The sequence below is a fragment of the Carassius gibelio genome, chromosome B15 (genome assembly GCF_023724105.1).
Source record: "Carassius gibelio isolate Cgi1373 ecotype wild population from Czech Republic chromosome B15, carGib1.2-hapl.c, whole genome shotgun sequence".
Classification (NCBI taxonomy): Eukaryota; Metazoa; Chordata; class Actinopteri; order Cypriniformes; family Cyprinidae; genus Carassius; species Carassius gibelio.
This window is the reverse complement of record NC_068410.1, coordinates 4,968,230-4,992,728: the sequence shown is the minus strand read 5'-3', so window position 1 is coordinate 4,992,728 and position 24,499 is coordinate 4,968,230. Positions and strand designations below refer to the sequence as shown.

At 35.5% G+C, this 24,499-nt stretch overlaps 1 protein-coding gene and 1 long non-coding RNA gene across 2 annotated transcripts in view; both read left to right on the top strand.

The window, feature by feature from the left end:
- The first annotated feature begins 30 nt into the window (after positions 1-30).
- On the top strand, positions 31-10,895 carry gal3st2 (galactose-3-O-sulfotransferase 2). The gene is made up of 5 exons (XM_052575454.1): positions 31-166; positions 264-491; positions 3,886-3,996; positions 4,546-5,188; positions 7,074-10,895. The coding sequence occupies exons 2-5, from the start codon at positions 418-420 to the stop codon at positions 8,190-8,192; spliced, it is 1,947 nt and encodes a 648-aa protein (XP_052431414.1). The 5' UTR covers positions 31-166; positions 264-417; the 3' UTR covers positions 8,193-10,895.
- A 1,259-nt stretch (positions 10,896-12,154) lies between these two features.
- Positions 12,155-24,499, top strand: part of LOC127972124 (uncharacterized) — a 101,582-nt gene continuing 89,237 nt past the window's right edge. The window contains exon 1 of the long non-coding RNA XR_008157002.1: positions 12,155-12,292. This is a non-coding gene — a long non-coding RNA (uncharacterized LOC127972124). The remainder of the gene's footprint in view (positions 12,293-24,499) is intronic.

The window sequence follows — 24,499 nt, the reverse complement described above, 5'->3', positions numbered from 1 at the left end:
TCTGTAATGAACTCAGTATTATAGGATCACAGTAAGACAGGGATGGATTACGTCTGTTGTCATTAGTATTAACACATTGCTTGTGTCTTAAATAAACACCAAGACTCCGAAGGAGCCTTGAGGAATGTCCCTCTAACTTCAAGACGTGGTTTCTGCATTCTTGCTTGTAAGGACTTTCTAAAAACTACCTTTTCTGTCACGGCTATAAATTTTGCCTCTATTTATCCGTCACTCGCTGCCCTTTCTCTCTCTCTTTTCCTCAGAACCAATCGGTTGTTAGCGGGAGGAGTCCCACCGGTGGACCTGAGGGACGGATCGCGGTGTTTCACGAGTTCGGTGGAGCGTTTGTCGACTCCGAAGGTACAAGGTCTGGTGGGGGGCTAACCGGGGGTGTCGGCTCCGGTACAAGCGAGCGACATGCTCCCGCCTCAGAGAATCGCGGGCCGAGAGCGGAGAGCATTTCACTGGCGGACCGCGTCACCGTGGACCACGTAAGTGAACTCCGAATATACAATAGGGATGCTTCAGTATTAGTTTAACCTCAAAATGGATCGTACTTACGGTCTTCGTAGTAGAAAATTGTGAGTTTAAGTGACATTTAAACGACCGTGTCGTCTGGGAGCGCGACAGTGTTTTCCCGCTGGATGCGCGAGCCGTGATGGATTAATAACGGTCGCTTCTCTTCATCTCGCACGAGGAGCTTGATCAAATATGTGGACGCGATGAGTGTGTGATGCGCGCGCACATCCTGAATCTCTAAACTGTTCAGTTTATTGGATTTTAAAAGAACCGAGTCGAGTTTCATTCCGGTCTCATTCAATCCGGTTTTGTTTTATTTATCAATTAACACTTAATATAAACAGTTTCCAAATTCCAAAATGTCATAGATATACTATTATACTCCTGAATATACGGTTTCTAGTTTAGTTTTCTCTAATGTATTTAATCAAGACATTTGTTTAGCAATACAGTTTTAATAAAAACGTGTTTATATATATATATATATATATATATATATATATATATATATATATATTATCGAGTATTTTCCCATATCAAAACCACCCTAAATTTCTGTTATGAATTTGCAGTCTTATGTTCGCTGGAGAGAAAATAGTTCAACTTCATTGGGTCAGTCTTGAAATTCAAGGGTTCGTGTTACTTTCAGTTTACATGATCAAGTACATTATACATTTTAAAAATGCAGAAGATACTTGAGACACCATTTGGAGTTTCTCAGATCATCCAACCCTCTGGAGAACTTTTAAACCCTTTCAAAATGGTTAACTGGGGAGGTAAAACCCATATATAGCTCCTGTTAGAAATCTATAGACTGTCAGTGGTTGCTCTGGTATCCTCTTAAAACAGGACAGATATTGAGGCACTTGAAAACATGTATTGAAGTTCCCACAACAATAGTGTAGCTACAAAAGGTGCTTTGAGGTTCACCAGAAATCTCATGTTACTTGAGTGAATTGCCTAATTACTTAAAGTAACATGGACACTGGAATGTAAAGTGTTAAATTTCATTGTTTACGGTTTATTTATTTATGATATCCAATACTTCATTGTGCAGTTAAGATAAAGCAATGTTTCATATGCATGTAGAGGCTGTTGAAGCAACAGGCTGCAACCAGATGTTTGTGTTAGATACTTCAGCTGGTTGTGGTCCATGGATGCATAATGTCATCCTGGGAAGATGTTCATTCACCCTCTAACTCACTTAAAGAATGAAATCCTATTATGGTGAACTGGCGTGCATGTGTGTTTTTTGTGCATGTGTTATAAATGTGACAAGAGAACAGTTTTAATTCCCTATTCCAGATGTTTCTCCGCTCTGAGGGAATGTACAAAGTTTTTTTGAGTTTAAATTTATCATCATGTTTGCATGCATTTCTTTTTGTGTGACCACAGCCTTCACCAAACCATTGTTTGCAGAATGAGGACATGTTGAGTATAAACATCCAAACAAGTTCAGTACTTGCTGGAATATCATTTGTTTTTGAATGTGACAATACTAAGTCTTTATATGCCCTCCAATTCTTATAAAACATTTTAAAAATGCACTTGTTCATGAGTTCATATACTTTTTTAGTTAGATTAATACAGGCTGTTCTCATTAGGAGTTCAAGTATGCCATAAATTTGTTAAAGATGTTTACCTCACTCCTTTATTCATCTTTTGATAAATTAAATGCAGACTTTCATTTCAAACTCAGTTTCATGCAAGTCAATGTGGTTCTTATAAAGCATTGTTTTGAAAGAAAATATGTTTAGCTTTGTAACCTTGACTGCATTCAAATGCAAATGAAATGCACTTGTGGATGTTTAAACAGGATCCCATTTAGACAACACAATTAAATTTAAACCCACACATACTTTAAACTAGATCTCTTGTGGTTTGCGTTGAAGACACAAAGTAAATTAGGCAAAGAGGTAGTCATTTACAACAAGCCATGTTAAGTAAATCATATTTTAGATTACGTAAATGAAGCTGTCAAAGCCTGTTAACACACTATGAGTAAGGCTTTCTGTTGCCTGACTATGATTTGTGCCGTCTTTTGTCAATTGACTTGGATGGTAATCAGTTTTGCTGAAGTTTTTGAACTTCAGGACTGCTGTTTCAGCACTAGTGGTTTCCTTGGTCTGAAGAAAAACATTCTATGTGTGTGTGGGATTTGACGAAAATGCAGTCATTGACCAACGCAGTCTAATTTTAACCTGGTAGATGACTGTAATGCATTTATGCTGATCTGTAACATGACTCAAACCAAGTGATTTATGCTGTGGCCAAATAAAAACACAAGATCGAGAGAAAAAAAGAAGGAGGAGAGAATAACACTGCTTAAACTAATGCCCGGGCCTCTAAGGAACACATTCTTTTCTTATTTTACAGCCAGCCAACTGAATTGCAATGGAAATCAAATACCCATGAACTCTATTACCTGCAAGGTGAAACCCTGCAACTAGTGGGACACAGACATCAAAAACAACCTGCTCACTTTTGATATGTAAAGAATGTAATTTGTTGTATATATAGCATGACAAACCGTTTATTTTGTTTGTAAATATATCAATAATATTATTTATTTGTATTTATTTAATATTAATCCAACTTTTTTCTTTGGCCTTTTAAAATATGACTGCATTTATTAGATCAAAATACTTTTTTATTTATTTGTTTTTATATATAATGTTGTTTGTCCCTGTGATGCAAAGATGAATTTTTTAGCATTATTACTCTAGTCTTAACAGAAATCTTTCTGATATGCTGATTTGCTGCTCAAGATTTTGTATTATTATCAGTGTTGAAAAAATTTGCACTACTTAATATTTTTATGGAAACCATAATACATTTTTTCAAGATTCCTAATGAATATGAATTTAAAAAGAACAGCATTTATTTTAAATAGACCAAATAATAAACCTTTACTTTCACATTCGATTAATTTAATGTTTTTTTGCTGAATAAAAGTATTTTTTTTATATTTTTTTTCATGATAATGCAGTGTCATAGGACAATTAGAGCACCTGTTTTCAACAGTGACGTTTTATTAACTTGCCATTTAGCTGCTCTTTACCCAAAATGTTATGGTACACTAAATGGTGAGAAACTCCTTCGTCACTGATCCTTGGGATAAATGTCATACTCAAAGGCGCACTTGTTATATGGTTCTTAATGACAGGGATTACTGATGCCTTCACTATGTTTGCGTCACTGACCACAATGGTCAGGTATTCACCAAATAACCTCCCACGCTGCTTATATTCTCACATTTACGCTTGACCTTATCGTCTTTTTAGCTTGGATGTAAATGCACATATATCACTAACACTGACTTTGTTGCTGAACCAGTGCTTCTTTCTGAACTGCATGTGTTTACAGGTGCGTGAGAGTGGCGTGTTGCAGTCGCCTGCGCTTCATGTGGTTCGCTCTGATGGTGCTGACAGTCCTCTGCGTGGCACTGCAGATGCTGGGAGTCGTCCGACAGGCCAGGTTTATCATGTTTTACAAAAAAAATAAAAAATGCATGGTAACTCAAACAAAGCGAATTCTAAACAGATTGAGGAAGACTTTGAAATTAGATTTAACAGCTAGTGTCGGATGATTTCCACGTTTATATTACCATAAACAATGGAAGCTTCATGACAAAAATTATTATATAACACATTAACATTTATTAACATATAATAAGTATGATAAAGTAAACATACTGTATCTATTATATAATAATACAGAATTAACATATAGAGGGATACTTTTTTACTCAGATTTAACATCTTTCATTGGGCGATATTTCCTTTAAAATTATTGGAAATATCTTGACAAATTTACAAACTTCAAATAAAATAAGTTAAATATATTTATTTAACGTACATTAATTCCGATATTATATTATATTATATTATATTAGATTAGATTAGATTATATTATATTATATTATATTATATTATATTATAAAATACAGAATTTCAAATCAGATTTGTGTTGGTTCCATAAGGCTCAGCATCTAAAATGTACTGTCTCTTTCTCTTTCTCTCTCAGGAGCGCCAAGGTTTTGAAAATTGTGAGTGAGCAGCTGGTCAGAATGCCTCCAGAGATCCACAGGCCCATAAAGCACAATGACTGGGAAAACCTTTGGTCTGTTTCAGCAGCCATTGCCGAGGAACCAGCGGACCAGCATCCTTTCATACAGAGAAGAGATGAAAGCGAAAACCCTCGTTCAGAAGAGAGAATTGAAGAAGTCTTGGAGGATAAAATAAAAAAGCTTACTAGCACCACCAAAGCAGCTCCACCAATAGAGGCGAATAAACTCTGGCTTGGCCAGGAATTTCCAAACCAGCCACAGAGGCCAGCTTTCCCCAGAAGGGCCCCAGAAATAAAAATAACACCATACTCTGATGACAATAAATATAGAGTAAAATCACAAGTTGACAACACTGTCACGTGTCAGCCCAAAAACCACATTGTCTTCCTCAAGACGCACAAGACTGCTAGCAGCACCATACTAAACATTCTCTATCGTTATGGGGAAAGCCATAATCTGACCTTTGCCCTGCCGCTGAACATGCACAGCCAGTTATTTTACCCAGCATTCTTTGCAGCACACTTTGTGGAGGGTGTCAGGACTCGCAGTGTGAAGAAGTTCCACATCCTGTGCAATCATATGAGATTCAGCTCACAAGAGGTCAGTCCGAGAGCACAGTACCCATACTGTTGGACCAAAACATGCATCAGAAAGTAGCTGTTTTGCAGGATTGGATGAATAATAGAATATTCATGACATTAAGTCAATACACTACAGGCACAACATTATGCAGACTCTCACACACTGGTCAATCTTGAGATTTTTGGCTTCAAGCTTCAATGTCTTCTTTCAGACTAGTGGATACAAAAGATACACAATACACCTTTAAAGGGCTAGTTCACCTGAGAAAATGAAAATTCGTCCATCTTCTACCCACCCTCGAAGCATCCTAGGTGTATGTGACTCTCCTTTTTCAGAATAATCCAATCAAAGTTATATAAAAATTGGTCATGTCTTCCGGTTCCTCACAGTCAGCAAAAGTAAGAAAAAAAGTGTTTATTATGTTTGAAATTTGGATATTTATCTTACAAAAACGCATGGATTGGCTACAGGGGGCCTTTATTCACCCCCCGGAGCCGTGTGAGGGATGTTTTATTACACTTTGTTTCACGTCTTCTGAACAGTTGACAACAAACACCCGCTTACCCCTACTGAAAAGAAGGAAAGAGCTAGGACAATTTTTAATATAACTTCGATTGGATTATTCTGAAAGTGGAAAGTCACATACACCTAGGATGCTTCGAGGGTGAATAGAAGATGGATGAATTTTCATCCTCGGGTGAACTAATCCTTTAAGGGTTTATTTTGATAAACTTTATCTATTTGTGTCAGTAGATTTCAACTACATATCTTTAAAGGCCATTTCCTCAAAATGAGTTTTCTCATGCACTGAGCCAGAAATCTCCACTTCAGAAGCCTTTACCAAACCCATTTTATTATTATCTATATTATTGTGTATTTTATAAGGTTTGTTGTTCATATATCATTCACCTGATTTAAATTACATTTTAGTCCTACAATCAGTGAAAACAGTATTTTCTGATTTATAGTGTGATAAAAGAGAAATCCCAAATTACCTCTGTAAAACCCTTAATCTCCAATACGTCACCAAAATGAAATATGCACTTTGAACCTAGCTTTATTCAATTTTCAGATTTCTGTTTTGCGAAGGTATGCAAATGTATGCCAGTTAAATTATATAATGCGGAATTTGCATATATATACAACATTTCAGAAAACTTGTAATATGAAACAACTGTCTTAATGTACTGTGATTAATCAACTGGGGAATATAGTGATATATATTAGTAAAATTATTTTTTTTCTTTACCATTTTCACCTAGTATTTTGTCAGAAGCCCTTAAACACCAGAGACTGGGGGAAAAAAAGAATGATAGTAAATGATACATAATAAATAATGCAATGCATTAAGAAATGGCGACTGTTTTTTATTAAATTAATAGAATGATAGGAGTTTATTTTTATTTTATTCTAATTTTGCATTTGAGCAGATAGACTAAAATATAATGCTTTGTCTTGTTTATTTTTATTTAATCTTTTTTCTAATTCATTTATAATTTTGTATTTATAATGCTACATTTATTTGCCCTTATATATAACTGCATTTACCATTAAGCACCTTTGAGGTGAATATGTTTGCAACTTTATCAAGACTGTAGTGTGAAAGCAATCCTAGATATGCGTAGACCACTTAGCAAGCACATAAATCATGATACAACATACTATTTTCGTCTTTAAGAGGAAGACGAAGCACCCAGTGCTAGATGTAAGTAGGCAGGTGCAGATCTGAGTGATTTAGAGAACATTTGCACTGATTGCATGTAGATTGCATTCTGGGATGGAACTTCAGTTGAGCGGAATGTGTTTATAATTCTGAAGCAAAGAGCAAGAGGTCAAATTTTTATCGACTTTGATGGAAACCTGAATAAATTATTTTATTCATTTTGGCTTATCTGACTTGCAGGTGAGGAAAGTGATGCCGAAAGACACATTCTACTTTTCCATTCTTCGGAATCCAGTGGCAATGATGGAATCCCTGTTTGTTTACTACAAAGCGATCCCAGCTTTCCGTACTGTCAAAAGCCTTGAGGACTTTCTGATCCATGGTGGGCGGAGCTACAACGCCTCTGTGCCTAATAACCACTATGCACGTAACATTTTGACCTTTGACTTTGGTCTGGATAATACAGCACCTGTGAACGACACTGAGCTGGACAGACGTAGCACTGAGGTCATCGCTGCCATTGAACGTGACTTTCCGCTAATCCTCATCTCAGAGTATTTTGATGAATCGCTGGTGCTTTTAAAACACGCCCTCTGCTGGACACTGGATGATGTGTCATCTTTCCGCCTCAATAGTCGCAGTGAACGCTCGCGCAGGCCCTTAAGCGCAGAGACCACAGAGCGAGTAAAAGAGTGGAATTCACTAGACTGGCGATTGTACCAGCACTTTAATAACACTTTCTGGAAACGCATATACTCCACACTCGGGCAGGCGAAGCTCCAACAGGAAATTGAACTTCTAAGGGCAAAGAGGAGGAATCTTGAGCAAATGTGTCTTCAGGAAGGAGGGGCGGTAGATCCTGCGCAGGTCCAGGATTCATCACTGAAGCCGTTTCAGTATGGTGCAGCAGTTATTCAAGGTTATAACCTCCGACTGGAGTTAAATAATGACACACGTCAGCTTTGTCAGAGGTTGATTACACCTGAACTACAGTACACCTCAGTTTTGTACACCAAACAGTTTCCTCTGCTGGCAGCTGCGCGTGCCACTGCTGCAAAAAAGATTGCGGCTTCCAGAAACACTGCAACGCACAGAGCTGTTAAGCGCAATATTGAGACAAATGTTCACACAGCAATGCCGAACAATACCTCACATAACAATACAAATAAAGCCATTGTGGATGAACATAGCTTGCACATTTTAGCTTACTCTGTTGTTCAAAATGAGAGGCAAAACAGTTTTGATGTAACAAGACACTATAAAGAAATAAAAAGAAACTCACATAAACATACCGCACGAAAACACTTTATAAACTCAAACATTCATAAAGAACCACAAGAACCTGGTTTACTGAGATGAATTCTTTAAACAGAACTCATAACAGAAATAATTAACTAAGGAGCAGTAAGTGAATAAAAGATTTGATTGTGCAAAAATCTGCTGTCCAACGTAAATAGTGTAACTGTGAATTATGAAGCACAGCGCATTACCAACTTGAAAAAGGGAAGTTTTCGGCCTCGCTGACTCCTGATTAGGCTTGAGTATGATTTAAATTGGATAAATTTGCATTCTTATCAATTCCCAGTTTCGATTCAAATGTGGTTAAAAAAAATGAAGTTAAACATATTAATTCTTTGTCTCAGTGTTCCCAGCATCATTAAATGTGACCTCACATTTAGAATACAATCAACACCATTCCATTAAGCACAGTTTATATTTTTTTTTTTTACAATGCTTTTAACAACTTTAATCATCCAAGTGCAACTTTATACAGATTTAAAGCGTTATCACCTGGCGAGCAGTGTTTCTGCATCACATTTTCAGCAAATGCTTTCCTCCGGTGCTCAATCTGCAGTGCTACAGCAAAAGAAATCATATTTATCCCTGAATTGTTAATTTGATTTTGTTGTTTGGGTCGAATGTGATGCAACAAAAAGAAATGTTTTGCTATTAAGTTCTCACAGACTGCTCGTTATAATAAAAATACAGTACAATGATAGCAGTGTAGTCCGATTCACGAACAAATGATTCTTATGAGCTGGTTCTTTTTGTGAGTCAAAAATATATGGAACGATTAACCATTGACTCCTACGATGAGATGGTTATTTTTAGTGAATCAAAAGCATATATCGAGACCAGTGTAGTCCAGTTTCAGAAGGAAATGACTCTTATGAGCAAATGCAGTTTAGCGAATCAAAAACACACATCCCAACTGGAGACATTGAAGAATGAACCAGTTCTTTTAATGAGTCGTTCAAAAAGATGAATTGTTTGACAAAATGTTGACTGAATTGAATTCAAAGACAATGACTCATCATCTGACTCACTTAATGAACTAGGCCTAGTTATCATTATAATGATGCCCGTATCAAAATGAATCAATGTTTATATTGATGTCCATGACAGTGGTTTGTTAAAGATAGCCTACAGTTTTTTTTAATAGGCTAAATTAAACAATATTTGTTAGGAATGGTAGCCTGTTATCAAAGTTTTGAATAAAATATGGTGTCTCTGTGTGACATCTATTAATGTATTTCTGCTTTACCCTCCGGCAAAACCAGTGATACCTAATTTGTGCTCTTAAATTGACACAGACTATGATTATGGTGTGAGACAATAATAAACAAGTGTGATTCATTGTCTTAGAAGACTAAGTAATGTCTCGTTTACCTTGTTTGCACTTTCTGTTTGGACTTAAATCATCTCATTTTTATGAAAATGATTTTCCAGTTGTAGACCAGAAGAGGCTTACTGTTCCTCTTCAGCTGTGTTTTGCGTTTCGGAAAATGCAAAGCTTTCTGTTCAATATAAAACCAATGGTTCGATTTTTCAATGTGAGTCAGAAGTTTATGTAACCTGGATAAAGTGTGTGTTTGGTCTCTGCAAAAGTACAGAATCAGCTCAACTAGGTTTTTGTTATAATTGTAATTGGGAATTGACCTATACAGCAGTATTGTGAATAACTTTGATAATAGGTATAAACTTTATAAATCCAGCTATCGTGTGGCTTTTCAATTCGATTTGTTATTAAATGTCACTGGAACAAAGTGGAAAATATGTCACTGGCGTTTTCAGACACATGAATCAAAGCCTAATGTAAAATACACCGAATGGATCTATTAGATTTTCCTTTACTATTTCTGACATTCCGTTCTTTTATAAATACAGTGGCTTCTAAACGTATTCAGACACTAAGGACACACACTTAAAGTTTGCTAGTGCTGTGGCATAGTTGTGCACAGGACAATAAGAGCTGTTGGCTCAGGTTTGAGTTTGACCTGGTTCGTGATCCCATTTTATCTTTCCTATCTGCATTCTGCTGTCCTTTAAATAACAACAAAATGACCTAAAATAAAATGATCTATAAAGAGAATGTATGGACTGCATTGTATTAGATAAAAATATCAAACCAGGTGAAATCAACAAACAAAACATAAAATATTAGAATTTTCTCAGGATTGACTGATGTTTATGTTATGTTTATACACACTAGATCGATCACGTGTAGTTCACTATGAACCTGATCCAAGTCTAAAAGTCCAAATAATTTGGTCTTGTTGGTTAATTAATTTATAATAAATGTCATTTCATACAATAATTTAATTGAAAAGTCTTTAAAGTGAACACTTCTTGGTTTGGTATTTTATTATGCAGTACAATGGCAAATATTTAATAGAGCCTTTGTTTCTCACAAGCGGAACCCTAATTAATGTAAACATTCTTTATTATGATGGATTTAATACAACGTACATGTACAAAACCAGTTTGAAAATCCAATGCATTACTGAGGCCAAATTAAATGAAGAAAGCAATCAAAATCAATGAAGAAAGCAGACTTATGATCAGGGCTAATGATTACTGGCAGGTCTTACTGAGTCTCTGAAGGACCTGGACCCAGAATGACTTACTAGCCTTCATAAAAGATCATCTACCAAAGTCTCAGAGCTTTAATCTAAATTTCTCTTTAATGTTATACAGAAATATACTGTATATGTATATCTCTGAAAGCTACAGTATATTTGGTACTGTTTTGTATTTATTAATAAAAGATGCTTCTCTGGTGATGGTTGTCTTCTGTCTACAAATCAAGCATGAAACCTGCTTTGTGCCCCGAGTTCAAATATTTTCTAGTGGAATGGGTTTTGTGGCATTTAAGTTAAGAATCAAACCAACGTCTTGTGTAACAGTGGGTTTGTCACACACCCAAAAGCCAAAGAGCAGAGGCGCTGCTGTGTTTGAAGGTTAGCTCTCTACGAGATGTTTTTCATCCGCGTTGTTAAAAGAATGTGTTTGGACAGACATGAGAGACTTTTTTAATCATCTTGGATTTTGGAATGGAGATCTGAATTTGTCACCTACAACCAAAAAAAAAAAAAAGAAGAAGAAGAAAAAAAGAAGAAGTAGCTTGTATCTCAACAGCACATTAAACAAGTTCATAAGCAATTAATCTGCTACATAAAAAAACAGTTATTATCAGGCTGCAATTGTATATGCGCTATAACTAGACAAACTGATGTTTAAAACAAACAGTAACAGTTAAATTAAAACAACTTAGATTGTCTTGACTATGTTTACAGGGTAGTATTTAGCTCCCTTTTTAAATTCAAATAATTATATATTGGTTATGGGTGTCTTATTTGTTTTGTAATGTGCATGTGTTACTGTGAAATATTTTAATATTAATCATCCATCTGAGTCCATGCGGTTGTGGAGTCCGAGCACTTAAGGCTATATCTACACTTTAAGATGAGACTGAAAACATAATACAATAAAAATAAAAGAAAATAATAAATGAACTATAATAAATTACATATTGCTATTATTTTATTATATACAAGATAAAATTACACTCAATTTGTTCAATAACCATGCTTAAAAATGATAGGTGAACTTTTATTTTGTGCCAACGGTTGTCTCCACACTTTAAGATGAGTTTAAAAACCTCTTTAAAATAAAATAGATTAAAATATAATAATAATAATATGTGTTTTCTACTGCATAGATTATAAAATTGCATTCCATTTGGTTAATAACCATGCATGAAAATAATAGTTGAAATTTTATTTTGTGTTTTTGAAAGTAAATAATATAAAATAAAATAACAACGCCAACTTCAGTAATAATAATAATAATAATAAATCCCCTATAATAAATGTTGCATTCTAAATTTATTATTATTATTATCATTTATTTTTTTATTTTTTAAATACTGTTTACGTGATAAAAACTGCATTCCATCTGGTCAATAACCATGTGTAATTGAAACAACTTTTATTTTGTATTTATGTCGATGACTGTCGCCCTCTCGTGGAGACATGTGAAAACACTTTAGCTCGCTGAACTGCAGACTTTAGCAAGCTGCTGCAGGCTCACTGCCTCCCACCAAACAACACAACAGCTGAGGATGTTTTTTCAGCTTTGCATCTACAGATCCAGTTGGAGATGAATCAGTTGGGCTGGTGAGTAACTTACCAGATATTACATGGCTTCTCAGCAAAAAGTGGAAGAGTTGTGCAAAATGTAGGCTAGTTGCCAGTGCTTTAAGTGGCCCAAAAGAGGTGCCGGTACTCTATTATAGCCAAAAAAAATAAAATAAAACATTCTGTTTTTGTTTTGTTTTGATGATTCCCCTCATCCCCTGAGGTAACACCAACTATATTGAAGGGCTTTTATATACAGCAGTCAACAGGCAACCTAATAATCCTTTTACTAGTTTGTGGATTTGCTTGAGCTAGAAAGAACAACTGAACATAAATAAAATGTGCAAAAGGATTTTGATAAAATACCCTTAGAAAGAGCTACTGCATTACTGCATTCAAACTTACAAATTGACTCGCATGATTCGCGAACCAGCTCCGAGCTCCTGAACTGACTCAAATGAATCACGCGCCGACCTCCCGAACTCATTCAAATAATTCGCGATCCCCAAACTGACTCAAATGATTCGCGAACCCGCTTTGAACTCCCGAACTGACTCAAATGATTCGCGATTCCGCTTTGAACTCCCGAACGGATTCAAATGATTCGCGATACACAAACTGACTCAAATAATTCGCGAACCCGCTTTGAACTCCCGAACTGATTCAAAAGATTCGCGAACCCTATAAGAACTCTCGAATTGATTCAAATGATCCGCGAAGCCGCTCCGAACTCTCAAATTGATTCAAATGATTTGCGATCCCCAAACTGACTCAATGATTCGCGAACCCGCTCCAAACTCCCAGACTGACTGGTTCGCGAACCCGCTCCGAACTCTCGAATTGATTCAAATGATCCGCTAAGCAGCTCCGAACTCGCGAACTGATTCAAATGATTTGCGATCCCCAAACTAACTCAAATGATTCGCGAACCCGCTACGAACTCCCGAACTGACTCAAATGATTCGCGAACCCGCTCCGATTTCTCGAACTGATTCAAATGATCCGCGAAGCTGCTCCGAACTCCCAAACTTTTTCAAATGATTCACGCTCTGAGCTAGGAAAAGCTGCAGTGAAGGCAAAGGATTAAAACCTCTATTAAAACAGATGTCCAAATGAATGTACCATATTTGGAAGTGGCAGTGCCGGCCCACTTAAAGCACTGCTAGTTGCCACAAAACTTGAGGGAAACCATACAGAATCTCAGAAAGGCATTTACCCTGTTATTTAACAACAATTTCTAGATTTTTTTTTTACTTAATAATGAAGTCCGACATATTATAATATAGGCTAGTGTTGAAAAGTTATCATGTGTCCATAAATAGTGTAAACAGAAACCTATTGTGTTTTAAGCCAAATCATCTCAGTTTTGTCTTACTGATAACTATATCAGCAGTGGTATTCTGTTGGAAACTGGTTAATGTGCTAATAAAGTTGGTTGTCTTGTCTGTTTTGGGATTTATAATGTAATATGAACTTTTCAGACAGCATTTTTCACAAGCCTACTGTTTAATCTTTGCTTTCATAAAATGTGAACTTCTTTCATCTTTCTGCTTTTGATCATTCCCCAATCGACAGAGAAGTGTGTATTCAGAGGAAGGCTGAGGCTGATGTTGTAAAGGCCTCAGGATTGTGGATCTTTTGGAACGTAATGTGGGTTGAAAACACCTCTATCCTCAGAGGTTTCTGTCTTTTAGGTGTGTTGCATTTGGAGAAGTGATGTAATTTTGACTTTATTTCCACTGGAGGTTTGTCGTGATTGAGTCTGTGCTGTGCCTGGAGAAAGAAATTAAGTAACGTGGATCAAATGAAAAAATACAGGAAGACTAGAAAGTTGAAGAGGGTTTAAGAGAGACATGTTTGAAAACTTTTTCTCTCTTTTCATTTGTCATAATTACAAGCAGTCTAAAGTTTCCCCCTCCCACAGCGACTCCAGCATCCTCAGACCCGATCTGAAACACCCACACCATCCGCAGTGATGCAGTCATTAGTGTCAGAGTTTCAGCGTGAATCATGAGACCTGAAAAGCACACGCGTTCACATTATTCTGACTGACGATCCACGAGTTGCGATTCACTGTCACATTGTTCTGAAAGTTTAACCATAATATAGTTAAGCATTAGTGTTGATGGTGTGAGACTGGAGTGATTAAATCATTACCGACCTATGCAGAGTTATAATCCAGTGCTATTGTTCACCTAAAAACAATATTTTTGCCGTACTCAATATTACACAATACAGTACAATTCAAGTAGTCCATTTGACATTTGTGCTATATTTCTTCTGAGGCCATTTCATAGCTTGTGGTTTTCATCTAAACTGTAGCCTTCAACATTAAAATATAAAGCAAATTATGAGAGAATTGAATTGGAATTATGACCAATCAAATACTGTTTAAATATATACAACAATGGAACAACATGAGGGTGAGTAATTAATGAAAGCATTTTCATTTTGGGGTGAAATAGCCCTTTTAATTAACAGCACATACACTTTCAGTCGGAAGTTTGGCGTTGGTAAGATTTTGTTTTTGAAAAAAAAAACAAAAAACCTGAAGCTGTATTTATTTAATCAAAAATATAGTAAATATTGTAATATTGTGAAATATGATGGCATTTTAAAATAACTGTTTTGAAGTGCAGTTTGTTGAGTGGAGCTGAACATGTGCTTTCTGATGACGTAAGACATCACGATCAACGATCAACCATGATTTTTTTTTTAATGGTTACACACAGTTTTAAGACTGGTTAAATTAAAGGACATTGTTTAACTTGAATCCATTTGTGGGTTTATTATAAATGGTAATAAAAAAAGCAGTCAAAAACAGACCAGATTTCCTCAAACCAGGCTAATAATAACTGCCATATTCATCAAGACTGATTTATGTAACCCCACTAAATCCAAGAAAAACACGAGTCCACAACCCAAAGGGGAGTACATTTAAACCAAAATGTAATAAGCTGTACCACAGAAGAAAGGGAGTATTTAACTGCTCTTTAATTACTGGAAAATGAAGAACAGATGCGCTGTGACTGAAGCAAGTCTAAAGAGAGCGCCCTCTACTGACTGATACACATATTATTTTATTATTTGGTTTAATGTTTTTTAAAAATGTATTTATATTTTAAATTTGTATATTTTATTATAAAATATGTAATATTTTATTTTATTATTAACTTTGAGTATTGTTTTATACATTTTTTTTTTCTGGACCCATTTAATGATCATTACTTTGCTGTAAGTTGACTGCATTCTTGTCTTAGATCATAAGCCAAGACCCAGACCAGGACTCTGCTGTAAGTAATGAGACCCGGAGGCAAATGAAGGCCAGGTTAATGTAGTTTGAAGAGGTCCCAGGACTGCGACCGCTGGTTAGGCCTCCAGCTCTGCCATATGATTATTTTAAGAGCTTCAGCAGGTGTTCAGTACCTGCAGGCAGAGCCGTTCACAAGGGGGAACCCAGGGGTCAGAGATTGACTGGTTAGCATGGCCCGGTTAGCCTCTGCTAGCAGATGTCGTAGCTGCACCATCTGGCAACAAAAACGTCTTTCTTCATTCACACTGACAGCCATTCAGAAGGAGCCTTGTGTTCTGGTGGAATACAGTTTTGTGTGTGCAATCTTATGGCAAATGAAACATTATATTAAAAATGTAGTTATATATGTAGTTAAATATTTTATGCAGTCCAAAATATTTTTCAAATATATGCTAAATGTAAACAGCATGGCCTAAGGAAATATATTTTTAAATGGACTTGTTTAAACCTTCAAATGTACTAATTTATTACAAAACACAGGCAAGAGAATACATTTCCAGTCTTAAAATATTGAGAAATATGATTTAAATATGATTTAAAAATATTATTTAATTTAATATAAATTTTCAGTTTGAGTATATTTTAAAATGTAATTTATTCCTATGATTCAAAGCTGAACACAATCCTTCAGAAATCATTCTGATATTCTGCCTTTTTTGTTTTTAAAATAAATTTAAAACATCTGAATTTAGATATTTGTATATTTTCTAAATTATTTTTTAAAGGAATGCAACAATCGAACAATTCATAAGGAAATGAATAGTGATGCTAAACGAAAGCCTTCTCCAGATATTATGAGATTTGTATTTCTTTGTCCTCTTGGCAACTTCATAATCCTGTGCTAAATGTCACAGCAGAAATTGATCCTGACTTTTGTTATCTTCCCAATAATTGCTTGGATGCCAATATTAAAGGACTGTAATGCCGTGATAATTGCTTAATTGACTAGGATCAATAACAGAACAGTCCTTTTCAATTAAAGTCCAGAGCAGATATGCTGGATGTCATGACAGTGTGCACTCTTTCACATATCATGAGGGTTTCGTACGGCGAGGACTTCTGTTAACAAGGCTGCTCTGGAGGCCAGTATCTGTCTCTACACAGGCTACACACAGACAGACTCTTGGGTGAACTGTCATGTGTGACTGCTGATAGAGCACAAGGTGTTAGTCAGGCAGGCAGTTTGTCTTCCTGACTGTAGGGTTTCAGGAAAATAAAGCAGCCACTGCGGCTCGTCGTGCTATTCCTTCTGAATACTGATTCCTCTTGAAGTGGTTGTGCGTGTTTGCTTGTTTCAGTCATATGTACAGTATACAGATATGCATTATATTTTTTTAAGTCTCTTCTACTCTCAAATGGTTATACAGTAAAACAATCATAACGTTTAGTATTATCGCAGTTTAGATTAAATTATCTCTGTGGGAATATATATATTTTTTTAATCTAATTTATTCATGTTATGGTAAAGCTAGATTTTTAGCAACGTTACTTCAGTCAGTGTCACATGATCCTTTGGAAATAATTTTAATATTGCTAATCAAGAAGAATTTTGTATCCATATCATAACAAATATTGAATACAGTTGTGCTTTTTCACATTTTTGAGAAGCTGATACACATTTTCAGGTTTCTTTGAATAGAGTTTTCAAAATAAAAGCATATATTTGTATCTGTGTGTACAAAAACATGTATAAATATATATTTTATTGACTATACTTCTATAATTCTTTTTATGGTGTTTTTTTATCCTTTTTGTAATGTGAAAGGTTATTCTACTTAAGTTCTGCTAAACATTGATAATGCACTATTAAGGGTCTTATGGGTTTCTATGTCAGAATAATGATTTCTGGGTGAGGTATTGCTTTAAGGAACTGAAATAAGGAACTCCTATTGAGACCTGTCAGACAATCTCTCTCTTACCAAACAGCCCTTAGGCCCCTCGTGCAAAAACGCTGCCACAGAGTTTTATGAGCAAAAGAAGTTAAACTAGAGGAAAAGCAATTACCTTCAACAAAGCCAAGGTTTGACAAGAACATTTATATATATTTATGTAGGCGACCTTTTTAGCAGATCATGTTCTCAACACTAGGTGGAGCTGTGGATGAAGCCACAGTTCATTCCTGTACACGCAATTTGTATGTCTTAATCCTGTAAATAATACTTTTTTAAAAAATGTTTTAACTCCTTAACATTTATGAATTAAAAGGAGTAAATGAATATGCATGTTTTTGCAGTCTAAATGTATCTTTGTAGTTGAGGAGTTTATGATAAAACATAGGCTAATGTATACTCGCATGCATGTGGCCGCACATAAATCTTTCTGTTTCCATCTGTGTATATCCATATTCATAGCGCTACATGCTGAGTGAGCGTGTATGTCTTTGAGAGAGACACTTGTTGTATGGATGGCATGAATCATGCTGAGGGGTTGAGATTAGCACTTCAAAAGGATTATTAATTTATCAAAGGCAAGATGGTGCTGCAGCACCGGCTCAAAGCCAGCAAGAATAATCGACTTCACACTCACACACAAAGATGCATGTATCTCAACGTCTCTCAAACACAATGGCACAACCCTCACAAACACACTGGCACACATCCATACACCCACACACTGATAACCTGCTGACATATTCATTCTACAAAAATGAGACAAACACAACCAAAAAAGTCAATTAAGTCTGGATCGTTTCAGTTCACACCCACCCACACACACACACACACACACACACACATATATATATATATATATATATATATATATATATATATATATATATATATATATATATATATATATATACATTGATAGATACACATAGTTAAAAGTAAATCACTAAAACATTAAGATAATATTTCAAGCTCGAATTGATCTGATGATATGAAAGGGCTTTAATTATTTTATTTTTTATATAATGTACATGGTGAGGATGATTAATGGCATTCTTTTCCTAGTCAACATTGTTTTCGTTATAATTGAATTACAGTAAAAAAAAAAAAAAATTGATTTTATTAATATGCAATAATTCAATTTATGGATTATCCAATAATATGTACATATTATAACATATTATCTAATAGCAGTGCTGAGATTTTCTTTGAGGATTTATTTTAAGATTTTTACATTTTTATGGATTTTTATTTAATTTCACATTTAATAATTTGTATTATTATTTTAAATAAAGCTGATTTCCAAAAGAAGGGCACCTTAAAGTATGATGCACCAGGCTGTATTCATGATTGCTTACTTTAGTTCTCATACTAATTTTTGTAGTATACTGTATATAGTGTACAAAGCATTGTTTTAATGCATTGAATACTTGCGACTTTTGCAAAAATGTGTAATATACAGCAAGACACATATAAATAAATACTGTGTACCATGATGAAATGCACTCAGATCACCAATAAATAAAGCTGGACTACATCCACGGAACATGCATAGTTTTTAAAAAAAAAATTTTTATTAACATCATATACGCTCTCAGTAGGTATACATTCTGATGTACTACTCTCTTTACATATTGTTTTTCACATATATGCATGCCTAGTCTTTGTACACTACCATCCCTCTAAGTAAAGCAGTATGTGTATCACATCAAGCTATGGGAAACTCAGGTGGAAGCATTTGTTTCTTAGCAGCTTCATTTTTATTTACTGGTCTATGCAGCGCAACAAATGCAAATGCATTACACATACTCAGACACACCTGGCTTGTAGAACAGCAGACACCTTGATTTGTTTTGCACACAAACAATGTGTGAGCACGTAAAAACCACAGCCAGACAGTCGTGCATGTTTTCTCCTCATGCGCTCACACACACACACACACACACACATGCTCAAACACAAACGCGCATCTCGGGGGACGGTGTTGCATTCAGGCATTACAAAATGCTCACACAAGTCTGTTCCACACCTTCACAGATTCAAACTGCCATCTGGACCCATCTGGAGGATTTGGCCACCAGAAAGGCACACATACACACAGTATCTCTCAAACACACAGCCTACATGTTCATGCATGCATGCAAAAACATATATGCATGTGGGCACAGCTCAGTTACTGATATAAAGAGTGTTGGTACACTATAAGGTTTACATACATGAAACTGGGGGACATTTTCACTAATGTAAACGTGAACGTGCACATGTTGGAAAGCTGCCCAGATCACTCTTGAGGACGAACAGAACATCAGTTCAGTCTTCCAATATGTTCCCTAATGTGGCAGTTGGCCAGCCAACACACGCATACATTCACAGACACTGAATGGGGCAAGTTAATGAGAGGGAAAGCTGGAAAGAAGAGGATATTTATTACAGGTGTGATACAGCATCTGCTAGTACAGTAGAAATGCAACAGAGTGTGTGTGTATATGTGTGTGTGGTTGTTTACTCAGCTATACTTAAGAGACTAAATTGTCTTGGGAAATTTAAATCTGACGGAACATTCACGGAAAAGTTCACCCAAAAACTAAAATTTGCTGAAAATGTGCTCAACCTAAGGCCATCCAAGATGTAGATGAGTTTGTTTCTTCATGGGAACAGATTTGGAGAAATTTTGCATTGCTTCACTTGCAAACAACCACACACACATATACACCAGTGGATCGAGAGTGAATGAGAGTCCAGACAGCTGATAAAAATAATCCACAAGAAATCTTCACCACTCAGTCCACTAATTAACATCTTATGAAGCCAAAAGCTGTGTGTGTTTGTAAGAAACTTCAGTTTTCGACTTCAAATTGTCCTTTATAATATTGCTTTCTCCAGTGAAAATGTAATCTTGTCCGAATCAGGAGAGTAGTATGCACAGATCAAGCACCATTTACAATAATAAAAAAAACTAACAGCCCAAAACACTTCTAAATATAGTAAATAACTATGTTGGTGGATTTTGATGTGAGAAGATGACAGTGAATGGGGTTTTTTTCACTGGAGGAAGCATTCTAATGGATTATGGACTGAAAAAAGACCAAAATTATGGTACTTTGGCCAAAAGTGATCATTTAAAATTAAAATGCCTCAGTAATGGATTTATTTATTATAAACAAAGTTTTTGATTTGTTTTACAAGACATTAATTGATGGACTGGAGTGGTGTGGATCACTTATGGATATTTGTCATGTTTTTCTGGAAATGTTAATTTTGTGCTAAACTATTCCTTTCATGAAGTAAATTGTTGTTTATGTGTGTGTGTTTTTTTTTTAGGATTTATTATAGAGTTGTTTGTGAGTGTTTTCATGAGCTCTCCTCATCCATGCATGCCTGCTTTACTGATGCACTGCAATACTAGGATTTATTTGAGCTGTTAAACTGCCGAATTATCACCATCAAACTCTCTTGACTGGACTGAAAGCCCTTGGTGTGTTTCTCCCATCATTATTTCCACTAGTTTATACAGAAATGCATGAACACACACAATGCTTATATATGCATAAGAGGGAGTATTGTTAATGATATACTTGTGTGTGTGTGTGTGTGTGTGGATGTGAGTTTAAGTTGAAGGACATGTACAGAAAGACACAATCAACCTCTCCCGGACTTTCTATTACGCATTCAGCAGGAAGGTTTACGTGGGGCATGTTTGTGTCATCTCAGTGCAGACTGATGAGGTCAGATACCTTAGTAATGATGAGAGAATAGAGCAACACACACGCACAGTCTGGTTAGCCATACACTGTAAAAAATTGTCCTGTAAAATAACAGTAAAGAGCTGGCAGCAGAGACGCCAGCAGTATACCGTTATTTTTACGGTATTCATACGTAAAATGACTTTACGGTAGTAGTCTGTAAACCAGAAAAACGGTATGTTTCTGTATTTCTATAATTTACAGTAAAGAGCTGGCAGCAAAGACGCCAGCAATATACCGTTATTTTGACGGTACTCATACGTAAATAGACTTTACGGTAGTAGTCTGTTAACCAGAAATACAGTTTATTTCTGTAATCACACTGTTAAATGATTTCACAGTCTAATACAGTTAAAAAAAATGCAGCATATATCTATGATTTATTTGAAAACTAAAATAATATTGTTTAGGTTGTTACTTTAACTTATAACATCTACTGTGCCTGTCTACAGTAAACTGTGAGAAGTTAAAGTAACAACCTAAACAATATTATTTTAGTTTTCAAATAAATCATAGATATATGCTGCATTTTTTTACTGTATTAGAAATAATCCTAAATTTAGCTGTTTCTTAAAATTCTTCATTGATATTTAAATACATTAAATACATTGATAATCAAATACCTTTATTTCAAAGAGCAATGCCAATGTCAACATGAATACAAAAAAAAAAATTCCTCACAAGTCAACTTAAAAGATGTATATATGTATATATACATATATGCAATATATTCTCTGCTGTCTGTAAAAATATACTTTCATAATAACATTTGAACATATGCAGAATTGGCAACATTTTTAAAACATACTTAAGAACATTTTGAAAATGGCCATTTTGAAACTAGAACATTTTAGCAGGATGAATCAAAAATATGCATCAATAAATACATTTAAAAATGAAACAGTAAGGTAGGCAACTGTGCCACTGCAAGCTAGACTTGCAGGTTACCTTTTAAAATTGTCCTATGAGGCTTGTGTTTTTACATCTTATTTGTTGATCCAGAAGAGATGACCATCACTTTGGTAGTTGCTGTTCCTCTGTGCAGCATTATTCCAGTACTTCCACTGTCATAAAACAACAAATATTCATAATGATAAATAAACTATACAATCAGGAATGTACAACATACACTCCAAGCTAATGCTTATAAATTTTATAATAACAGTTCTCTTGTGGCTTAATCCGTGTGTGTATGTGTGTGTGTGTTTGTGTAGATGTGTGTGTGTGCGTGTGTATGTGTGTGTGTATTGAGGCTTGAAATGCAAATTTTATGCAAAAAAATACAAACACATTAATTTAATTGTATATATCCATATAATGATGACAGGGAATGAAGGGGTTTACCTTTGAATGAATTCCAGAGTTGCAGGCTGCCTCTTCTTGATACTGAAGGTTCAAAATGTAGTAGATTGCAAACATATCAACAAGTCCTGTTGCAAATGTTGGTGTGATGCCCTCAGAGATTACAAGGCCCTCAAAGGTGATCACCCAACCCATAATTGTGATTTGCCCTGTTGCACCTGAAACTTCAAGTCATAGCAACATGGGAATAATTGTTGCTTTGTGTAAACATTTGTAAACTCAAGATCAATGGGCGATATGATATACAATTTGTCTATCAATGAATATAAATTAAATGTATATTACCAGGCAGTATCAGGCGAGGACTTGCAGGAAGACTGAGAGTTGTCTTAACGTCAGCTGCAGTGGCAGACACCTGAAGGGAACAAGTACATTATCTTTATCATAATAAGATTTTTAAGAAGAATATTTATATAAAGAACAATAATTAGTAAACACTAGAGGAGAATAACCTAGAGATGAAAGAAGTAGGCTTCTGAAGTACCTACAATCAAACTGCTAAATAGTTTTGGCATAAAAAATTTAAAGGGTAACAATTTTATTTTTACAGGTTTGGGGAGTTCTACTGCAGACGTCTAAAATGTAGTTTGAACCCCTTTGTGGCTCTAGAGGAAACTGCACATAATATGATAAATTGCTTCCAGTGATATCACTCAGTGGTCAAGTTGCATTGTGGATAATGTAGGCACCAGGTTTTGAAAAGGAAGAAGAATATTTGGAATAAAAAAGTTAAAACTTGCGTTTCTGCTGTATTGATTTGATCATTTGCTTTTAAAAATTTCAACAGTGTCATAGTAGGGCAAAGAAGACAAGTGCAATACTTTTTAAAACCTTGCACCTACTTTACCCATAATGCAATATAGTAACTGGCTGACAACATGGAGGTAATTTATCAGCTTACACGCAGCTTCCTGTGAGCTACAAAATAATTTACACTTCCGTTTTCACTAATGTAGTAGTATTCCCCAAAACACACTTAAAGGTTAAATTAGGTGTATTTTTATGAATTCTCATGTGCCGTACTGTATGTCACTATTATGGCACAGTTATGACAACAGATCTGACGGGAACATTTTGTTATTGCCCAATGGCAAATTCCTTGTAGACTGAAAATCTACAAACATGTATTAGTCTTGATCACGGCTGCTGGCTGATTTTTAGTTACACCGTATCAGTGATCATGCAAAAAAGTTTAACCTTAACCGAGTTGCAATGTTAAGATAGTGAAAGAAAAGCTAACATTACCAAAATTAAATAAAATACCACCCAAAAGTAATATGGTTTTGACTATTCAAATCTAAGCCCCACTGTTAAATGACATGTTCAAATCCCTAGCAAGACAAGCTCCTATCAGTCTGATATCAAGCATTCTTGGCAATATGAATAAGATTTGAATTACCGTTTAATTTGTAGATGCAAGACCAGATGGTTGTTGATGAAGAACACTCAACGATGTGCAGCACGTCATCTAAATTGTGTATCCTGTTCTGGACAATCTCCTATCCAAATGATGGTTCCCGAAGTCCCTCCAGGGGTTAATGGCTAATTATTTCTGTATTTCTTAAAGTTGACCAAAAGCAGTAGCCTCAATTTAAAAATATTAACGTTGTAACAAGCTTCTGACCATGCTCCAAATTACCCAGTCAATACGCAGTTTCAAAAAAATACTGTATTGTACTGTAATTTAAAACATCAGCATACTGATTAGGGCCTCTGTCTTGTTGTTCCGGTTTAAGGAGCCCACAATGCATTGCGAACTACAGTACTAAACTGTTTAACATGAAAACGGTATTTTAGTGTTGAAAATCAGCTGTAAATTTACAGCAATTGCTTACAGTGTACTGTACAAACCTGATTGTCTATCGCCCTACACCAACCCTCAATTTAGGTCCCCATCATGACAAGAGTCCACACACACACACACACACACACCGTGACA

Coding starts and splice junctions, on each gene's coding strand:
- gal3st2 (XM_052575454.1), top strand. CDS start 418: ATGCTCCCGCCTCAGAGAATCGCGGGCCGAGAGCGGAGAGCATTTCAC. Junction 492..3,885: donor ACCGCGTCACCGTGGACCAC/GTAAGTGAACTC, acceptor ATGTGTTTACAG/GTGCGTGAGAGTGGCGTGTT. Junction 3,997..4,545: donor GGAGTCGTCCGACAGGCCAG/GTTTATCATGTT, acceptor TTTCTCTCTCAG/GAGCGCCAAGGTTTTGAAAA.